Source organism: Symphalangus syndactylus, chromosome 2, assembly GCF_028878055.3.
Source record: "Symphalangus syndactylus isolate Jambi chromosome 2, NHGRI_mSymSyn1-v2.1_pri, whole genome shotgun sequence".
Lineage (NCBI taxonomy): Eukaryota > Metazoa > Chordata > Mammalia > Primates > Hylobatidae > Symphalangus > Symphalangus syndactylus.
The window spans coordinates 120,544,684-120,563,839 of record NC_072424.2 but is presented as its reverse complement, the minus strand read 5'-3'; the positions used below and the strand labels follow the sequence as shown (position 1 = coordinate 120,563,839).

General features: G+C 40.7%; 1 protein-coding gene across 15 annotated transcripts in view; it reads left to right on the top strand.

Annotated features, from left to right (window-relative positions):
* Positions 1–19,156, top strand: part of HIVEP2 (HIVEP zinc finger 2) — a 195,894-nt gene that overhangs the window by 171,649 nt on the left and 5,089 nt on the right. For all 15 annotated transcript variants that reach the window (XM_063622831.1, XM_063622825.1, XM_063622796.1 and 12 more), the window contains 6 exons: positions 317–361; positions 1,397–6,970; positions 7,982–8,136; positions 11,536–11,711; positions 14,947–15,048; positions 15,836–16,731. In XM_063622831.1, the coding sequence (XP_063478901.1) occupies positions 1,784–6,970; positions 7,982–8,136; positions 11,536–11,711; positions 14,947–15,048; positions 15,836–16,731 (6,516 nt within the window). In that variant the 5' untranslated portion in view covers positions 317–361; positions 1,397–1,783. The remainder of the gene's footprint in view (positions 1–316; positions 362–1,396; positions 6,971–7,981; positions 8,137–11,535; positions 11,712–14,946; positions 15,049–15,835; positions 16,732–19,156) is intronic.

Below are 19,156 nucleotides of genomic sequence, written 5' to 3'. Positions count from 1 at the left end.
TATCTAGGGAATTAGAACTAGGCTGATTACATCTAAATAACTAAGATGTTTCATATATAATAATCTTATATCTTAGAAAATATTACTATGATGTTTTTATAATATTTTCTCTGAGTTGTTTTTGTGTCACAGTGTCAATGTAAGGTTTACTCTTCTGGTGTAATGCTTTCTGAAGCAGTTTCTTGATTTTGTTTTAGGGTACATAGCATTGTGAACCCTTTATATAATGAACTGGAAATTGGAATTTGTATTTGTATATATCAGTGGTATGGTTTAATGGAACGGTTTTTCCTAACTGCATTTATTTTGTATCCAGGAAGCGTCAGGACAATCATGCCCATGAGAACTCTAAGCTGTTCAGGTAATCATTTCGTTTTTAAACTGTCCTAGAAATATGCTTTTTTTTCTATATTAAGAAGACTTTATAATTGTTTTGTTTAGATGCACCCTTTTATCTTTTCCAAAGTTCTGTGACATCTGATTCTTATAGCCTTGATGTCATTTTACTAATCACTGATTTTAAGCCGTAAAATATCATTATACTTTAGAGTAATATATAATACTTTATGAATTATGTATTTTATAAAACATGTATTTTATATATTATGCTTATATGTATACTATGTTTATATTTTATATTAATGTATAACATATATGTGGTTTTTTTTTTTGAGATGGAGTCTCACTCTGTCACCGGGCTGCAGTGCAGTGACACGACATCAGCTCACTGCAACCTCCGCCTCCCGGGTTCAAGTGATTCCCCTCCTTTAGCCTTCCGAGTAACTGGGACTACAGGTGCACGCCACCACACCCAGCTAATTTTTGTATTTTTAGTAGAGACGGGGTTTCACCATTTTGGCCAGGATGGTTTCGGTCTCTTGACCTCGTCATCCACCTGCCTCACATGATCCACCTGCCTCAGTCTCCCAAAGTGCTGGGATTACAGGCGTGAGCCACCATGCCTGGCCACATATTTTTTGTATTAAGCTATAAAACATATCTCTATGTAGAGATATGTAATACACTTTGGCATACAAGTCATAAAACTTGGTTAGGAATAGCTCTAATTTTTTTTAATGGGGCTTTCTAAAACCTTATACTTCTGTAGATAATATCCATCAAGGGTTTTCCTTCAAATGGTTTTCTAAAGTTAAAAAGTATTTAAAAGAGTGACCAAAATTCAAACATGCAAGAGACTTATGTCCATGACTTAATGCTGAGTTTGAAATTAATATATTTTAATTGTGGAATTAATGTAATCTCAATAAAAATAATTCCTTGGAGTAAAAAACATTTCAAATTTATCTAATTTCTGGTTGGTTAGTTTGGTTTTTTGTTTTTTGGTTTCTTATTTGAAACTGTTATGACAATCTCTTTGTATTTTCTTTTTCTTCAGGTCATTTTATCTTAGTGAAACTGGCAATTGAACTTTGCTCTAGTTGATGGGCAAAATTTCTCCTAGACTATTCATCATCCCAATTTCATCCTAGTTGAAAATTTTCAAATGCCATAAGAAATCTTTATAGATTTGCACTTAGCTTTTGGATGGACATTTCTACAATGGAGAGAACTGTGTTATAGCCCTGGTCCAAGGACATTACTAGCTAATGCCCATCGACTGTGGTGTGCGTGTGGAAGGTTCCAAAGAGAAGGAGCAATCAGCAAGTTTGCAGACACCCTGGAACATGGAAGCAACCAAGCTTTAAGAAGCACAGCTTTGGAGACACTCCATGAGTCTGCACCACTTTCAGGGGAACTAACACTTAAGACCTTGTGTAACAAAATGGACACTGGGGACACAGCTCTAGGACAAAAAGCTACCTCAAGGTCTGGAGAAACTGATAAAGCATCAGGTAGATGGAGACAGGAACAATCAGCTGTTATTAAGATGAGCACTTTTGGCAGTCAAGAAGGACAGCGGCAACCACAAATAGAGCCTGAGCAAATTGGAAACACAGCATCAGCACAACTGTTTGGTTCTGGGAAACTGGCCTCCCCTAGTGAAGTGGTGCAGCAAGTCACAGAGAAGCAATATCCACCGCATCGTCCGAGTCCTTACTCATGCCAACACTCACTCTCTTTCCCTCAGCACTCATTGCCACAGGGGGTCATGCACAGCACCAAGCCACATCAGAGCCTCGAAGGTCCTCCGTGGCTTTTCCCTGGCCCTTTGCCATCCGTTTCCTCCGAGGACTTATTTCCTTTTCCTATACATGGCCACAGTGGTGGTTATCCTAGAAAAAAGATTTCAAGTCTGAACCCTGCTTATAGCCAATACTCCCAGAAAAGTATCGAACAGGCAGAAGAGGCTCACAAGAAAGAGCATAAACCCAAAAAGCCTGGCAAGTACATTTGCCCTTACTGCAGCAGAGCGTGTGCCAAACCTAGTGTACTGAAAAAACACATCAGGTCCCATACTGGGGAGCGGCCATATCCATGTATACCTTGTGGTTTCTCTTTCAAGACAAAGAGCAATTTGTACAAGCACAGGAAGTCACATGCCCATGCAATTAAGGCAGGATTAGTACCTTTCACAGAGTCAGCTGTATCTAAATTGGACTTAGAGGCTGGTTTTATTGATGTAGAAGCAGAAATACATTCAGATGGTGAACAGAGTACAGACACAGATGAGGAGAGTTCTTTATTTGCTGAGGCTTCTGACAAAATGAGTCCTGGCCCACCCATCCCACTGGACATTGCCAGCAGAGGTGGCTATCATGGGTCATTGGAAGAATCATTGGGAGGTCCAATGAAGGTGCCGATTTTGATTATCCCTAAAAGTGGGATTCCTCTCCCTAATGAAAGCTCTCAGTATATTGGCCCTGATATGCTACCAAATCCATCTTTAAATACTAAGGCTGATGATTCGCACACAGTCAAACAGAAACTTGCACTAAGACTGTCAGAGAAAAAAGGACAAGATTCTGAGCCATCGCTCAACCTTCTGAGCCCGCACAGTAAAGGAAGCACTGATTCTGGTTACTTTTCTCGCTCAGAAAGTGCTGAGCAGCAAATAAGCCCTCCCAACACAAATGCAAAGTCTTATGAAGAAATCATCTTTGGAAAATACTGTCGGCTTAGTCCGAGAAATGCACTCAGTGTTACAACCGCAAGTCAGGAGCGTGCCGCAATGGGTAGGAAGGGCATAATGGAACCATTACCTCACGTAAACACCAGGTTAGATGTCAAGATGTTTGAAGATCCTGTTTCACAGCTGATCCCAAGCAAGGGAGATGTCGACCCCAGTCAAACGAGCATGCTGAAATCCACTAAGTTCAACAGTGAGTCCAGACAACCCCAGATTATCCCATCGTCTATCAGGAACGAAGGAAAACTTTATCCAGCAAACTTCCAAGGCAGCAACCCGGTTCTCTTAGAAGCTCCTGTAGACTCTTCACCCCTTATTAGAAGCAACTCGATGCCAACTTCTTCAGCAACTAATCTAACTCTTCCTCCTTCTTTGAGAGGAAGTCACTCATTTGATGAAAGGATGACTGGTTCCGACGATGTATTCTATCCAGGGACCGTGGGCATACCCCCTCAGCGCATGCTAAGAAGACAAGCGGCATTTGAGCTGCCTTCGGTACAGGAGGGCCACGTGGAGATCGAGCACCATGGCAGGATGTTGAAGGGTATCAGCAGTTCATCCCTGAAGGAAAAGAAATTGTCTCCTGGGGACAGGGTTGGGTATGACTATGACGTCTGTCGGAAACCCTATAAGAAGTGGGAGGACTCTGAAACACCAAAGCAAAGCTACAGGGACATTTCCTGCTTGAGTTCTTTAAAGCATGGTGGAGAATATTTCATGGATCCCGCGGTGCCATTGCAGGGAGTACCAAGCATGTTTGGAACTACCTGTGAAAACAGGAAACGCCGGAAAGAGAAGAGCGTAGGGGATGAAGAGGACATGCCCATGATCTGCAGCAGCATTGTAAGCACTCCCGTGGGCATCATGGCTTCCGATTATGACCCCAAACTGCAGATGCAGGAAGGAGTCAGGAGTGGATTTGCCATGGCTGGACACGAAAACCTTTCTCATGGTCACACGGAACGCTTTGACCCATGTCGGCCCCAACTGCAGCCTGGAAGTCCATCTCTTGTGTCAGAGGAGTCACCTTCAGCCATTGATTCAGACAAGATGTCAGACCTAGGGGGCAGGAAACCTCCTGGAAATGTGATTTCTGTGATTCAGCACACCAACTCGCTGAGCCGACCCAATTCATTTGAAAGATCTGAGTCAGCCGAACTTGTGGCCTGCACACAGGATAAAGCCCCTTCCCCTTCAGAGACTTGTGACAGTGAGATTTCAGAAGCCTCAGTGAGTCCTGAGTGGGCTCCATCTGGGGATGGTGCAGAAAGTGGGGGGAAACCCTCTCCATCCCAGCAGGTGCAGCAGCAGTCTTATCACACACAGCCCAGGCTAGTTCGGCAACACAACATCCAGGTTCCTGAGATTCGAGTGACTGAGGAGCCTGATAAACCCGAGAAGGAGAAAGAAGCCCAGAGCAAAGAGCCAGAGAAGCCTGTGGAAGAATTTCAGTGGCCCCAGAGAAGTGAGACCCTTTCCCAGCTCCCCGCGGAGAAGTTGCCACCCAAAAAGAAGCGTCTGCGACTTGCAGATATGGAGCACTCCTCAGGGGAGTCCAGCTTTGAATCCACAGGCACAGGCCTCTCCCGCAGCCCCAGCCAAGAAAGCAACTTGTCCCACAGCTCCAGTTTCTCCATGTCTTTTGAAAGAGAAGAAACCAGTAAGCTTTCTGCACTTCCTAAGCAGGATGAGTTTGGGAAGCATTCAGAGTTTCTGACTGTCCCTGCTGGTTCATACTCACTGTCTGTCCCAGGCCATCACCACCAGAAGGAGATGCGACGCTGCTCATCAGAGCAGATGCCTTGTCCTCACCCGGCAGAAGTCCCAGAAGTTCGAAGCAAATCATTTGATTATGGGAATCTGTCCCATGCTCCTGTGTCGGGAGCAGCAGCCTCCACGGTATCACCGTCCAGGGAGAGGAAGAAATGCTTTCTGGTGCGGCAAGCTTCCTTCAGTGGCTCCCCAGAAATCTCCCAGGGCGAGGCCGGCATGGATCAGAGCGTGAAGCAAGAGCAGCTAGAGCACCTGCATGCTGGCCTCCGGTCCGGGTGGCACCATGGCCCGCCTGCTGTGCTGCCTCCTCTTCAGCAAGAGGACCCAGGGAAGCAGGTGGTGGGTCCTTGTCCCCCGCTGAGCTCGAGGCCACTGCACCTGGCCCAGCCACAGATCATGCACATGGACAGTCAGGAATCTTTGAGAAATCCCTTGATCCAACCAACATCCTATATGACAAGCAAGCACTTACCTGAACAGCCACACTTATTTCCACATCAAGAGACAATTCCATTTTCTCCAATCCAGAATGCCTTGTTTCAGTTTCAGTATCCTACAGTTTGTATGGTTCATTTACCAGCTCAGCAGCCTCCCTGGTGGCAGGCACATTTCCCACATCCCTTTGCTCAGCACCCTCAGAAGAGCTATGGCAAGCCCTCTTTTCAGACAGAAATCCATTCGAGCTGTCCCTTAGAGCATGTGGCAGAGCACACTGGAAAGAAACCTGCTGAGTACGCACACACGAAAGAGCAGACCTACCCATGTTATTCAGGAGCATCGGGGCTACACCCAAAGAACCTTCTTCCAAAGTTTCCATCAGACCAGAGCAGTAAGTCAACTGAAACGCCCTCCGAGCAGGTTCTTCAAGAAGATTTTGCTTCGGCAAATGCTGGGCCTTTGCAGTCCCTTCCAGGAACAGTGGTTCCTGTTCGGATCCAGACGCACGTACCATCCTATGGAAGTGTCATGTACACAAGCATTTCTCAGATACTTGGGCAGAATAGCCCTGCCATTGTCATATGCAAAGTCGATGAGAATATGACCCAAAGGACACTGGTCACCAATGCAGCCATGCAAGGGATAGGATTCAACATTGCCCAGGTGCTGGGGCAGCATGCAGGCTTGGAGAAGTACCCCATTTGGAAAGCACCTCAGACTTTACCCCTCGGCTTAGAATCCTCCATCCCCTTGTGTTTACCTTCCACCTCCGACAGCGTGGCCACCCTGGGAGGTAGCAAGCGAATGCTTTCTCCAGCCAGTAGCTTGGAGCTCTTCATGGAAACCAAGCAGCAGAAAAGGGTCAAAGAAGAAAAGATGTATGGACAGATTGTGGAGGAGCTTAGTGCTGTGGAGCTGACCAACTCAGACATCAAAAAGGACCTCTCCCGCCCCCAGAAACCCCAGCTGGTTCGACAAGGGTGTGCTTCTGAGCCAAAAGATGGCTTGCAGTCAGGGTCATCTTCCTTCTCCTCTCTGTCGCCTTCCTCATCTCAAGACTATCCTTCTGTTAGCCCGTCTTCCAGGGAGCCATTCCCGCCCAGCAAGGAGATGCTTTCCGGTTCCCGGGCACCACTTCCGGGGCAGAAGTCCAGTGGGCCTTCTGAAAGCAAAGAATCTTCAGATGAATTAGATATCGATGAGACGGCATCGGACATGAGCATGAGCCCACAGAGTTCTTCATTACCAGCAGGAGATAGTCAGCCGGAAGAGGAAGGGAAGGGCCACAAGCGGCCTGTTGGCATGCTGGTCCGCATGGCCTCTGCCCCCAGCGGGAACGTGGCAGACTCAACTCTTCTTCTCACGGACATGGCAGATTTCCAGCAGATTCTTCAGTTCCCCAGTCTGCGGACAACAACTACTGTGAGTTGGTGCTTCTTGAATTATACAAAACCCAATTACGTGCAACAGGCCACCTTCAAATCCTCGGTTTATGCTTCATGGTGCATTAGTTCCTGTAACCCAAACCCATCAGGATTGAACACCAAGACCACTCTGGCTCTTCTGAGGTCCAAGCAAAAAATCACTGCAGAAATTTATACTCTGGCTGCTATGCATAGGCCTGGAACCGGCAAGCTTACATCATCAAGTGCTTGGAAGCAGTTTACTCAGGTAACAAATACTGTTTTAGGAAGAACTGTGTATTGTGGATTTGATTGCTGAGCAGACTACATAGTGAAGGATATAAGACCTAAAAAAAAAATACAAGTAAAATGAAGGTCAGTGTGGGGGCGTTCTCAGAAAATCTGGCCTTACTCAGGAGTGGAAGAAGCCACTGACTGCACTTGCTTCTGAGGTCTCAGGCATGGTCCATTTTCAGAAGAAAAAGCCTATATTTATCCTTTTAAAATTTAAAAATTTGGGTGCCATGAAATCCTACCACTGGGATTAATTCCCATGGGTTATTTTCCTTCTGACCTTTGTGAGTGACCTAGCAGGTCTAATTTTCTTTTGATGTGAGGAATTCAGGGAATTGTGAAGCGGGCCATGGAGCAGGGAGTGGAGGCTGAAAGACGAGGAAGGAGGACCGAGCTTTGCAAATGCTGCAGGGCTTACTCTCACTGACGAGACATCTGTCGCCTTCAAAACTCATTTTTCCAAGTTGCTGGCTGATATATTCCTACAAGAACCATCAATGCCTTCCATGTAAAATTATAAAAATATTAAGGGGAATTTTGAAATTTCTGCTAAATTAATAAGGAGGCAAATAGAGGATTTAAAAATGTTTTCACTTATATCAGTTACCGTTTTCCCTTCAATAATTTTTGAGACCACTTCCTTAATTATGTAGATTGTTTTCATTGCTACTTCAAAACACAGAATGTGTCTTTTAAGTATTAGCATTGCACAGAGTGCTGAGTGTATATGTGTATATACATATATATATTTATATACTATATATATACTTATTATATGTAGCTGTAACAGAATGTTGAATTTATTCAGTGGAAAGGGTCATTCTTATCTGATTTTATCCGTAGTGGCCCTTATTTTATATAACTAGTTCCTGGCCTTTTAGTACAGAATTTAGGCTCATTTTCAGAGATTATGGAAGAGTGGGATATAGGGGCTCCTGTGTCTTGGAGAAAGCATGTGAAATGATTCTCTCTTCTTGTCTTACAGATGAAACCTGATGCGTCCTTTTTATTTGGCAGCAAACTGGAAAGGAAACTAGTGGGAAATATCTTAAAGGAAAGAGGGAAAGGAGATATTCATGGAGATAAAGATATTGGATCCAAACAAACTGAGCCAATCCGAATTAAAATATTTGAAGGAGGGTAAGAAAACATAAGTGCAAATGTAAAATGTGCAGTTACAGGTCAGAGTAAATGGTCCAGAATGTCTGCATGGAAAAAGTACTATCTAATCTGGTTGGAAGCTGAAAGTAAATTCCTTTTCTATTCACATTTCTGAACTGTGGCTGGTAATAGATCATAAGTTCATGCCCTTGCTTTGGGGATTTGCTTTGCATGAAAATGTCCCTAATGGATATCATTCAAGCCTCTTCCTTAAATTTTCACCCCTCTAATTTATTATGAAATCTAGTAAATTGGTGGACACTTGATGTCATCTAAGTTTGTTCATTCTTTGATCATTTTATAGGTATTTGTTTTATTGATGGACATATTTTTATTCTATGCTTACAAAAATCGCATCATGCACAATCATGTGTAATCTTCAGAACTAGTTAATTTGTTTGTTTTTCTTATTATCTAAACTAGAGGCTTTAATGGGATTTCACCAGTTCCATCAATATCCTTTTCTGTCCCAGGATCCAAGTCAGGGTACCACATGGCACTCAGTTGTCTTGCCTTCTCAGTCTTCTCTGGTCTATGACACTTTCTGTGTATTTAGGAATTTCTTTTCAAATCTTGAGTCCTGAGTCATAGAAACTCAAGTAATAAGGTTCAAAGACTTTGTTATTTGTATAGTTAAGAAAAATTACACATATGTAATGTCTTGTTTTAGGTTTTGATAGAAATGTATCTTTCATCCAGTCACATAGAAGGAAAAACCTACACTTATGCTTTTAAAATTTAAAAATTTTGAAGCGTGCTAACCACATTTTGGAGATTATGATGTAATTAGCCTTATCTCTACAACAAATCTATTATTTACATATCTTCATGGGCATGACTTTATTCCAATTATATTTGGAGGAAATAATGTTACTTGTTTGACTATAAAATGTGGAATGTTCAGTGAGATGAAATATCCATTTCTCACCTAGCATTACCAGTCTGGAGATGGATTATTCTATTTGGTTCTCCCTTAGGTTTTGCCCTCTTTGGATGTCTAGCATTTTCACCACTAAAACCACAATTGTATGTAGTCATGAAGCTTGTCTCGATATTTTTTTGACATTCCCCATCTTTTAACACAAACGAGAGAAATATAGATTTTATCTTTCCTCAGAGACTGAGAGGTCCCTGTGACTGAATCAACCCTCTCACATTCAGCAGCCTTCATAGCAGTGTACTTGCACCAATAGATTAGCGAGAACGCCACAATTACTGTATGCTTTGGGGAGCCCATCTCCACTAACGAAGGACACAAGTGAAAAAGCGTATGTGAACATTTTATTGCTGTGTTTCGGTGATCCAAAAGGATTATGCCCATATTTCATTTCCTCCTCCTTTAATTGCCCCCCTTTATGGGCTGTGTCCCGTTACTTCTTAATCTGTGGCCCAATCTCTGCCCAGTGGTGACCAAGTGTTTTTTCCAAACCTTGTGTTACCACCTCTTATTTTGGCAATTGCAAAGTGATAGCTAAAAATAAAAGGTATTACTGACCAAAATTGTAAGTGTGTATTGTCTAACTGATAGGTTTAATAACAAATTCAATAATTTAGTTAAACATAACTTTGAATATTTTTTCAAAATCCATCAATTATCTTATCAAGTAGATTCATGGGCCTGTAGAACTGTTGTATGATATTTTATTTATACAGGTTTCTCTAATACATCATTATATTTTATACAGAATTTTACTATATTTTCATTCTGGAAGCAAGTTAATCAGCTAAGACATTGAAAATAAAATTATACTGCTTGATGACAAAATGCATTTCCCATCACTATGATGGCAGGCTATAGTAAGCTTGAAGTATCCTTCCTTGAAGAAAATTAGCTTTGTACAAAAGTATTTGTTTTAGTCTGTATCTCTTAAGCAATTTCATCTAGTTAGGGGCAGAGAATAGTGAAATTTAAAGGTGAAAGATATTTGCATCTTTAGGGTTTTTTCTACTTTATTGCAAAAGACAAAGATAAAATTCAAAATAATTTTGAAGAACAAGTTGAAGTCAAAATTCCTGGTAAAAGGGGAGAAATTTAAAGGAACGAAAGACATGCAAAATTGATTATTCGTAGTTTTGAATAGTTTCTACTTAACTCCCATCTGGATTGGTACTGACCAAAAAGTAGACAACGTTAAGATTAGATGTGAATCCATAACAGAGTCGCTGTTTAAATATGTGGATGGATTTCCTTTCTTAAAATTATTTCAATAGATTGGATGACTGAAGTTAAACTTGCTTTGATTCCTGTTTGTGGATTAGCTAGGATAAAATGAGGAAGTTTGCAATGCTCTTAGAATGTAAAAAAACTATAAATTTAGTGCCTTTAACTAAATCCACAGTGGATTAGGGCATTTTGCATGTCAGTTTACCTTTGGAAGTTACGAAAAGAACTCGCCAAATGGAATCTTTCCAAAAATAATATTAGACCCAAAATTCTAGCCTAGCTTTGACTTAAGAGATAATGGCAGTCATTGAATTAGTCCGTATAATACAACTATATCCTATGACAAATCATGTTTTATTGTATTCTAAAATGGAATGGTTGAGCATTGGGTAGATTTCTTCCCTTGATTATCAAAGAAAATACCTAAGACTGTTTTCTAGCCGATCTGATTAAGCAAGATGACCTCAGATATCCTTTCAAACATCTCTATGAAACCCTTCTGGAAACAAATGCAAATTTGATTAAAAATAGAATCTCTAGTTTTCATTATGTAACTACCTTGAAGAAGCTAGTTGAAATTTAGACTCCACATTATTACAGATTCATGGTCTTTGGGAAGAGCAGATCAAATCTGTAGACAACAGTTGGTGAGCTGAGCTCACCCTGTGTAAACTAGAAATTTCTGAGGCACTCTCGTGCCAGGATTGTAAAAATAGAGTAGGAACTTGCAGTGAAGAATTCTATTATCAGTTATACTTAATTTAGCAAATTTAGAGGGTTGTATGTTTGTACATGTACATCTTAGATGATGTAATGTTAACAAAAGATACATGATGAATATGTTGGTATGCTTTTTGTATGTCCCTTGATTGGAGGCCATACTAGAATCCAGTCCAAAGGTCTACAGCTCTTTGAGGTTTACATAAGTCAGTTTGAACATCCACTTCCCAACTCTATAAATTCACATGTAATAGTGGAGCCAATTCCATTTTAATTCCATGTAGCATTACATTTTGTTTACAGTGCCAAATCTATTATCTAGTTCTTTCAGCCACTTACTGCATAAATTTCACAGGCTTCGTAGAAGTAAAGTTGAATAATTGTCTGCAAAAGACCCTCATAAAACTTTGCCATGCAAATAATTAGCTTTTGCTTTAATATATAGCATGCTAAGAATATTTGAAAACACACTGGATTCCCCCTTTTTAAAACAGGTACAAATCGAATGAAGATTATGTATATGTCAGAGGACGTGGCCGTGGAAAGTACATTTGTGAAGAATGTGGGATTCGCTGTAAGAAGCCAAGCATGCTCAAAAAACACATCCGTACCCATACTGATGTTCGGCCTTATGTATGCAAGTTATGTAACTTTGCCTTCAAAACGAAAGGTACAAGTCTGATTTTTTTGAGAGGAAAAATACTTCTCTATAGCTACTTAGATTTCTGAGTGCTATTTTATAACTAACCTTCATCAACAATAAAGATGGTTTGTTTGTGAAAATATGATTCCACGAAATATATTTTCTCCCTCAAGTAAGTGATCAAAGGATGTATGTGAGACTGTGAGGCTCCTTTTATGACTTAATTAAGAGCAGTAGACATAGGTCCAGGCCAGTTGTCTCCAAAGGAAGTGGCTACAAATTGTCTGGATAGCTATTACTTCATGTTGGAAATGTTATGTGGTCTAGATAATATTTACACCAGTATTGAAATCCTGCACATGCAGTGGTATTAGAAAAGCAAGGCAGCAGCTGGGAAGAAAACATGTGCTCTTGGTCAGTTTCAAGATTATAAATAATGTAGAGACCCACACATTCCCAGGTGGGTGCCTCCATCCACAGCTGCATTAATTATGCATAGAAATTTGATAGCCTGTGTTCCCTGTTTTTATCAGCACAGAAACAATTTCTGATTCTCAGTACATAACTGTTAGTCTTATAAAACTAGGACTTGCCTTAAAATTTTTTTAAAAATCTGTTTTTAACAGGTAGATTTATGTAAAAATATTTTACTCAAGGAAGTTGCTTCGGTTATATTTTTATTTTTTATAATATTATGAAAATGTTCATAAGCCTGGTATTCTCAGAATACAAACAGTAGTGAATTAGAGGTTGTTCGACTTTTGCAGAAGTGTGTTTTACCTTAGGTTTAGTGGATACTATAGGCACCCCCTCAACAATTCAAATTTTCATATTGATTAATCTGCTCTGATACCATTCAAGAAAAAGAAATATCAAGTAAAATTACCTTTGGTAGAGAAATGTATACCTATATTCTTTTATAGCTGAAAATCCTAAGTTGCTAGAAGCATAAATGGGTAGGCTCTCAACATATCTGTTTTTCTTTTATTAAAAAGATCTATATTATAGAATTGCCTCATTTGAAGCTGAAAAAGGTATGTGTTCATTTGTGTCTCAAAAAATAAACATATGGCCTTTTAAATACCACTCATCTTTGCACAATCAAGTCTTTTATACAGAACTTTACTAAGAAATTCCCTAGGAGATAAGAAAATAAAAACTTCGATTTTAGGGAATACTGCAAATTCAATAGTCATTACGAATGATACGTATCTACACTGGGCATATGAGTTTGCTGCAGGTATAGTTGTATGAAAAACTGGATGAAGAAATGACACATCTCTAGATATTTTTAAAAATCAAATTAAGTCTGCCTCTGAATCATCATCTCCTGAAGGAAATAATTTATTCTTGGTCATTATTGGAGTTTCCTTGTCACCCTTTGGGAATGTGCAAATGTCTCAGAATCTTAAAATGAGCAAAACATCCTGGGAAACCCTGCCAGTTTTCACCTCCGGCTGAAATGCCTGTTGTCCAAACCCACATTGTCGTCTGAGCACAGATGGAACGCCCTTGCACGACCAATCCCATCTCCTTGTCTGTGCCACTTCTTCAGGGGCCTCCCCCGCCACTCTCCTTCCTTCTCCTTGTCCTTATACATTACTTCCACAGCTCATGACTTTAACAAACTAAAGCTATGGTAGAATTGTTTCAGATCCAGATTTCTAGCTACAGACCTATTCTGAAGATGGGAGTCTAAAGCCTGACTATCCTTGGAATGGAGAGAAAAACATAAGAGAAAGAAACACATACTAAAATCTAAATAAACTATCCCGATATGCTTAGTATCCATACCTATACACATCCATAGCATACTTGCACTCTGGCACAAGTGATGATTTTTATTAATTTATAGATACATTTCATTAATTTTCTAGATTTAAAGATTCTTGATATGTCTATAACTTTTTGGGCTCTTTAAAAAATAGTAGATATAAGTTTTGATAAATAAGAGGAATAGGGGCCTGGAAATATTTCTATGTTTGGAATTATCAAAACAGCATGTAAAATTTATAAGTATACAAGCAATAAGTAAATAATAAATCAATATGAGTAAAATAATAAACAACAGTGTCCCAGTTTTAACTGTGGCTCATATATGACATGAACAGCAAGCTGAACACCCCTACAAGAGGAATAAACTATGCTAGCAGGCTGAGTTTCCACGGAGATTTCACAGAGCCTTCTCTTAAAGTATTTGTTGGTACATTGCTAAAGCGTTGTCAAGGGCACAGATAACATTATGGCTATTTTCACTGAAGTGATGTAAAGGCTCCTTACAACTGAATTAGTTCCTGAATTTCTTTTGATAAGTTATATGGCATATAATTTATATGTATGTGTGTGTGTGTGTGTGCATGTGTGTGTGTGCATTCTTCTATAGATCTTGGTTCAAAGGGGATTGGAACTATGTTTTCAAAATTTCTCACATTTCATAAAGCAGTTATACAAATTATATATATAATTTGTATACACACATGCATATACACATATAATTGTCCATGCCATTATCGTTGTAACATATTCAGCATGAAACCTTTCTTTTTTCTTAGTATGATAGGAGCCTGAAGATAAGTAAAGAGGGCATGTTGCTGCTCCAGAATTTTAGGAATTGCTGTCCTAACATTTGCTAACATATGCCAGACAGATAGATGCTAAATACTGGGAATAATGTTCCCTATGAGTAGTTAGCTAATTATTTGTATGGATCTTTCAGTGCACTGACAAGGTTGGCCCTCACATTAGTTTGTATGTATTTTTCTTCTGAACGGTGAAGATCTTTGGAGGTTACTCTGTACCTCAAGATCAGTGCCAGAAGGTCAGGGGCCCAGTGGGTGTGTTGAGAATATTTCGTCCTGAAGTATCTCTGAGGTGTGTGGCCAGATTACGTTTCCCTATTTATATGGAGTCCCAGGCGGCTGGTGCATTTTGGTAGACATGAGGTCCCTTCTCCGGCAGAAAAGCCTGGGATTTCCAGTCTTGCTTGGAGCCTACTCTTGAAAAGATGTGAGGCTGGACTTCCACATATCTTCTAGAATAAAGAATATCTGAGATTGGGTCAAAGCTCTCAGGGATTGATATCTTCACAGACCAGATTATTCTTCTTAAGGTTGAAACAAGGGGTAGTGGGTAGAAACAAATCTGTGTTACATGATGAATTTAATAAAATTAGTTCATTTCACATTGAATTTGGAGCAGCTATCAGCAGTTATTAATTTGATAACCAGTTAATTTCCCCTTTTTTTTTTGCTACATTTTCAAGGAAACCTAACGAAGCATATGAAATCTAAAGCACACATGAAAAAATGCCTGGAATTGGGAGTCTCAATGACATCGGTGGATGATACAGAAACTGAGGAAGCAGGTATGTCATAAATGAGTTGACAGGCCTCTTCATTATGCACAGTGGAGCTCTGTGGCTGAGGTGGTAAAATAAGTTTAGATATTTTTAAAAAGTGGTCACTTTTCATTTTATTAAATACTAAATATAGAAAATAAAACTGACACATTGAATTGCTTGAAATCTACTGAGAAGAAATGCATTTCAGTCTTGACTCTGAGGGCAAAAAAGGTCTCACTATGAAAATACTTATATTTAGAGCCTTCTATGAAGGGAATAGAATTGCACTTGCTTTGTGATAGCAAATTACATTTTATGAGACTTTTTGGGAAATTTGAAAAGCATTTTAATGTATTATTATTCAAGTTAAGAAGAAACCCAGTAGGAAAACAAATAAACAAACAATCATCATTAAGGTTGGCCAGACCTCCTGGATACATCACTTAGACATACGTTTGTACCTGAGCTTGCGGAGACAGGTTGTTGCCTTTCGTTTTCCTCTAGCATCATAATTAACATTATCCATGCTCATTTGTTGAGGGTTTTCTGTGAGTGGGATGATGTCTGAGATATAAGGTCTTACTATGGAATCTTTCTTGTAAGTTGGGGATGAAAACAAATAGATATACAAGAAGATAGAATGAATGAGGGGTCACACAGGTAAGTGCCTCATTTGATAGGAGTTCTCAGACATAACTATCTTTGGGCACTAGGGATTGGGAAAAGCGTTTAGAAAGAAATGAGGCTTAAATAAGATCCTAACCTTGATATTTGGATCTTGATCTCCATTATCTTTGTTCAATTGTTTCAGAAAATATGGAAGATTTGCACAAAGCAGCAGAGAAGCATAGCATGTCCAGCATTTCAACTGATCATCAGTTCTCAGACGCTGAGGAATCAGATGGTGAGGATGGAGATGATAATGATGATGATGATGAAGATGAAGATGACTTTGACGACCAGGGAGATTTAACACCAAAAACAAGATCAAGAAGCACCAGTCCTCAGCCGCCTAGATTCTCCTCCTTGCCTGTGAATGTTGGCGCTGTACCCCACGGGGTTCCTTCAGATAGTTCCCTGGGACATTCTTCATTGATCAGCTATTTGGTTACTTTACCAAGTATTCGTGTTACTCAGCTTATGACACCCAGTGATTCATGTGAAGATACCCAGATGACAGAATACCAGAGGCTATTCCAGAGCAAAAGTACGGACTCAGAACCAGACAAAGACAGATTGGACATACCTAGTTGTATGGATGAGGAGTGCATGCTACCTTCAGAGCCAGGCTCCTCTCCCAGGGACTTCTCACCCTCGAGCCACCATTCCTCTCCAGGATATGATTCTTCACCCTGTCGAGATAATTCACCAAAGAGGTATCTGATACCCAAAGGAGATTTATCTCCCAGGAGACATTTATCACCTAGGAGAGATGTGTCACCCATGAGACATCTTTCACCAAGAAAGGAAGCTGCATTGAGAAGAGAGATGTCCCAAAGAGATGTTTCACCAAGAAGACATTTGTCTCCAAGGAGGCCAGTGTCTCCTGGGAAAGATATCACAGCAAGAAGAGACCTCTCTCCTAGAAGAGAGAGAAGATACATGACCACCATAAGAGCGCCATCTCCCAGAAGGGCTTTATACCATAACCCACCATTGTCCATGGGACAGTATTTGCAAGCAGAGCCAATTGTATTGGGGCCTCCTGTAAGTATAATCCACTTTTCTTTCTAATACATAAGTGGAAGCACATTGGTGCCTCCTGATGATGCACTGGTGTGAAATTTAGTAGAACATGGGTATCTATTGGTGGAGTGAATCTGGCTACTGAAAATAGCAGGGAGACATTTTTGTCATATGCTATTGTCAGTAACATGGCTGTGGCATTACCTAAAGTGTAGTATTGCATCAGAGCAGCAATGCATTCCCAGTGGGAACAGGTGGGTCCTTTCTGAAGACTTTCTAAACTTAACTAACAATAGACATAAGCTGAAGCCTTTTTCTAAGTAAAAAAGATGAACCTTTAGAATGCCATGACTGCATGGACATACACTCACAGGGACATTTAGGCATCACTTATATAACTCATTGCCAGGTAAGGATTCTGATTCAGCTGTTAACGTTGACTTTCAAAGACTTTTATTTTTTAAATTTTCATTTTATTTATTTATTTTTTTGAGACAGGGTCTCACTCTTTCACCCAGGCTGGAGTGCAGTGGCAGGACTTTGGCTCACTACAACCTCCGCCTCCCAGGTTGAAGTGATTCTCCCATCTCAGCCTCCCAAGAAGCTGGGACTATAGGCGTGTATCACCACACCTGGCTAATTTTTGTATTTATTGGTAGAGGCAGGGTTTCACCATGTTGGCCAGGCTGGTCTCAAACTCCTGACCTCAAGTGATCTGCCTGCCTCGGCCTCCCAAAGTGCTAGGATTACAGGCATGAGGCACTGCGCCTGGCCTCAAAAACTTTTTTTTTTTAATAAACTCATTACCTTGCCCATCGTGAGTGGACATGTGAAACTGGTCAGGGACAGGGAGAGGAGAGAATGACACACTCGGCATGTTTATAAATCAAAGACATGAGCCTGTCTGCTTTTCTTGCCATTACTACTATCAAGTGCACTTGCTCAGTGGAAGCATGGGCCCAAGGAGAATGGGAAATCAGGAGAGCTAAGTGAGAATGTGCAGAGATTTCTATGATATGCCTTCATTATAAGTGAAGATAACAGTAACCACCATGGATTACATTTAAGCAGTAGGTTTAAAACAAATTCATAAAAAAGCACCTGTCCTGCCTAATTCCACAGCTTGGTAGACTGTGATGTCTCTTTCAGTTTGTGTAGGATTTTAAAAAATGAATAAAGCATGCACTTAGCATAGACAGAGGCATGATACCTTTGGAATCTGTCTGCCTTGAATTTGTTTTGATTTCCTGGTCTCTACTCTTTGTTGTACTCCCTTGCTCCGGATCTCTGTGTCAAGTGCATCAGCACCATCCTTCACAGCCAGAGGAGACACTGCCAGCTCCCAGCTCTGTTTTATCACTGCCCTGGCAGCCAATTTTCTCCCTCTCATCACCTTCCACCACCCTGAATCCTGAGCTCAGCCTGTCATTTTTTCACTTTAGGAAAGCTGCTGCATTCCTGTCCCCATCCCCAGCACCATCTTTTCACAAGTCTGGTACCAACTTCATCTTGATGAAGCAAATCCTGCAGAAACATGTATAGCAATTGGGATGTTGTTTACCAAGCTAACAAATTAGCAAGCTAATAAGAAAAAGAGATACATTTCCACAGGTTTTGGTGCCTTAGCAAAAGTAGGAAAAAGGGATCTTCTGCAGTTTATGCCATTGCAGCATGAATAGAGAACTGTAAATCCCCTGGATCGTGGGATACCAAATCTGGGATGACACATGCTTTCTCTGGTATACACGCAATGATGCTGGCAGAGTGTGTTAGATGAGCCTCTCCCTGCCATCCCTGCAGCTTGTGTTCTAGCATTGGCCAGGTGAATTGAGAGTGTGGCATTTGTGAAACAGTGGTGCATATTCAGTCAACTGCAAACATGCGATTTTTCAGTCTGAAAAAGTAAGCCTTTATTGCAAATATGTTGTGGTTGTAAAAAATTATAGCAACCCACAGTCAAGCTGGGCAAAGGAATTGGAATAGTGGACTAAGGGAGTTCATCTGATTTTTAGATATATGCCCAGAAAGTTGGAGAGAGGTGAGTTTTAGTAGTCACTGAGTTTGTACCAGTTTTTTGATGTGTTTTTGTTTTGTTTCATTTTTTAAAAAATATCAGATCATGGGTATTATTATTATTATTTTGAGATGGAGTCTCTCTCTGTTGCCAGGATGGAGTGCAGTGGCACGACCTTGGCTCACTGCAACCTCCACCTCCTGGGTTCAAGCAATTCTTCTGCTTCAGCCTCCCAAGCAGCTGGGACTATAGGTGCATGCCACCACACCCAGCTAATTTCTGTATTTTTAGTAGAAACGTGGTTTCACCATGTTGGCCAGGATGGTCTCAATTTCTTGACCTCATGATCTGCCTGCCTCGGCCTCCCAAAGTGCTGGGATTACAGGTGTGAGCCATCGCACCTTGCTGATCATGGGTATATTTCATAGTGTT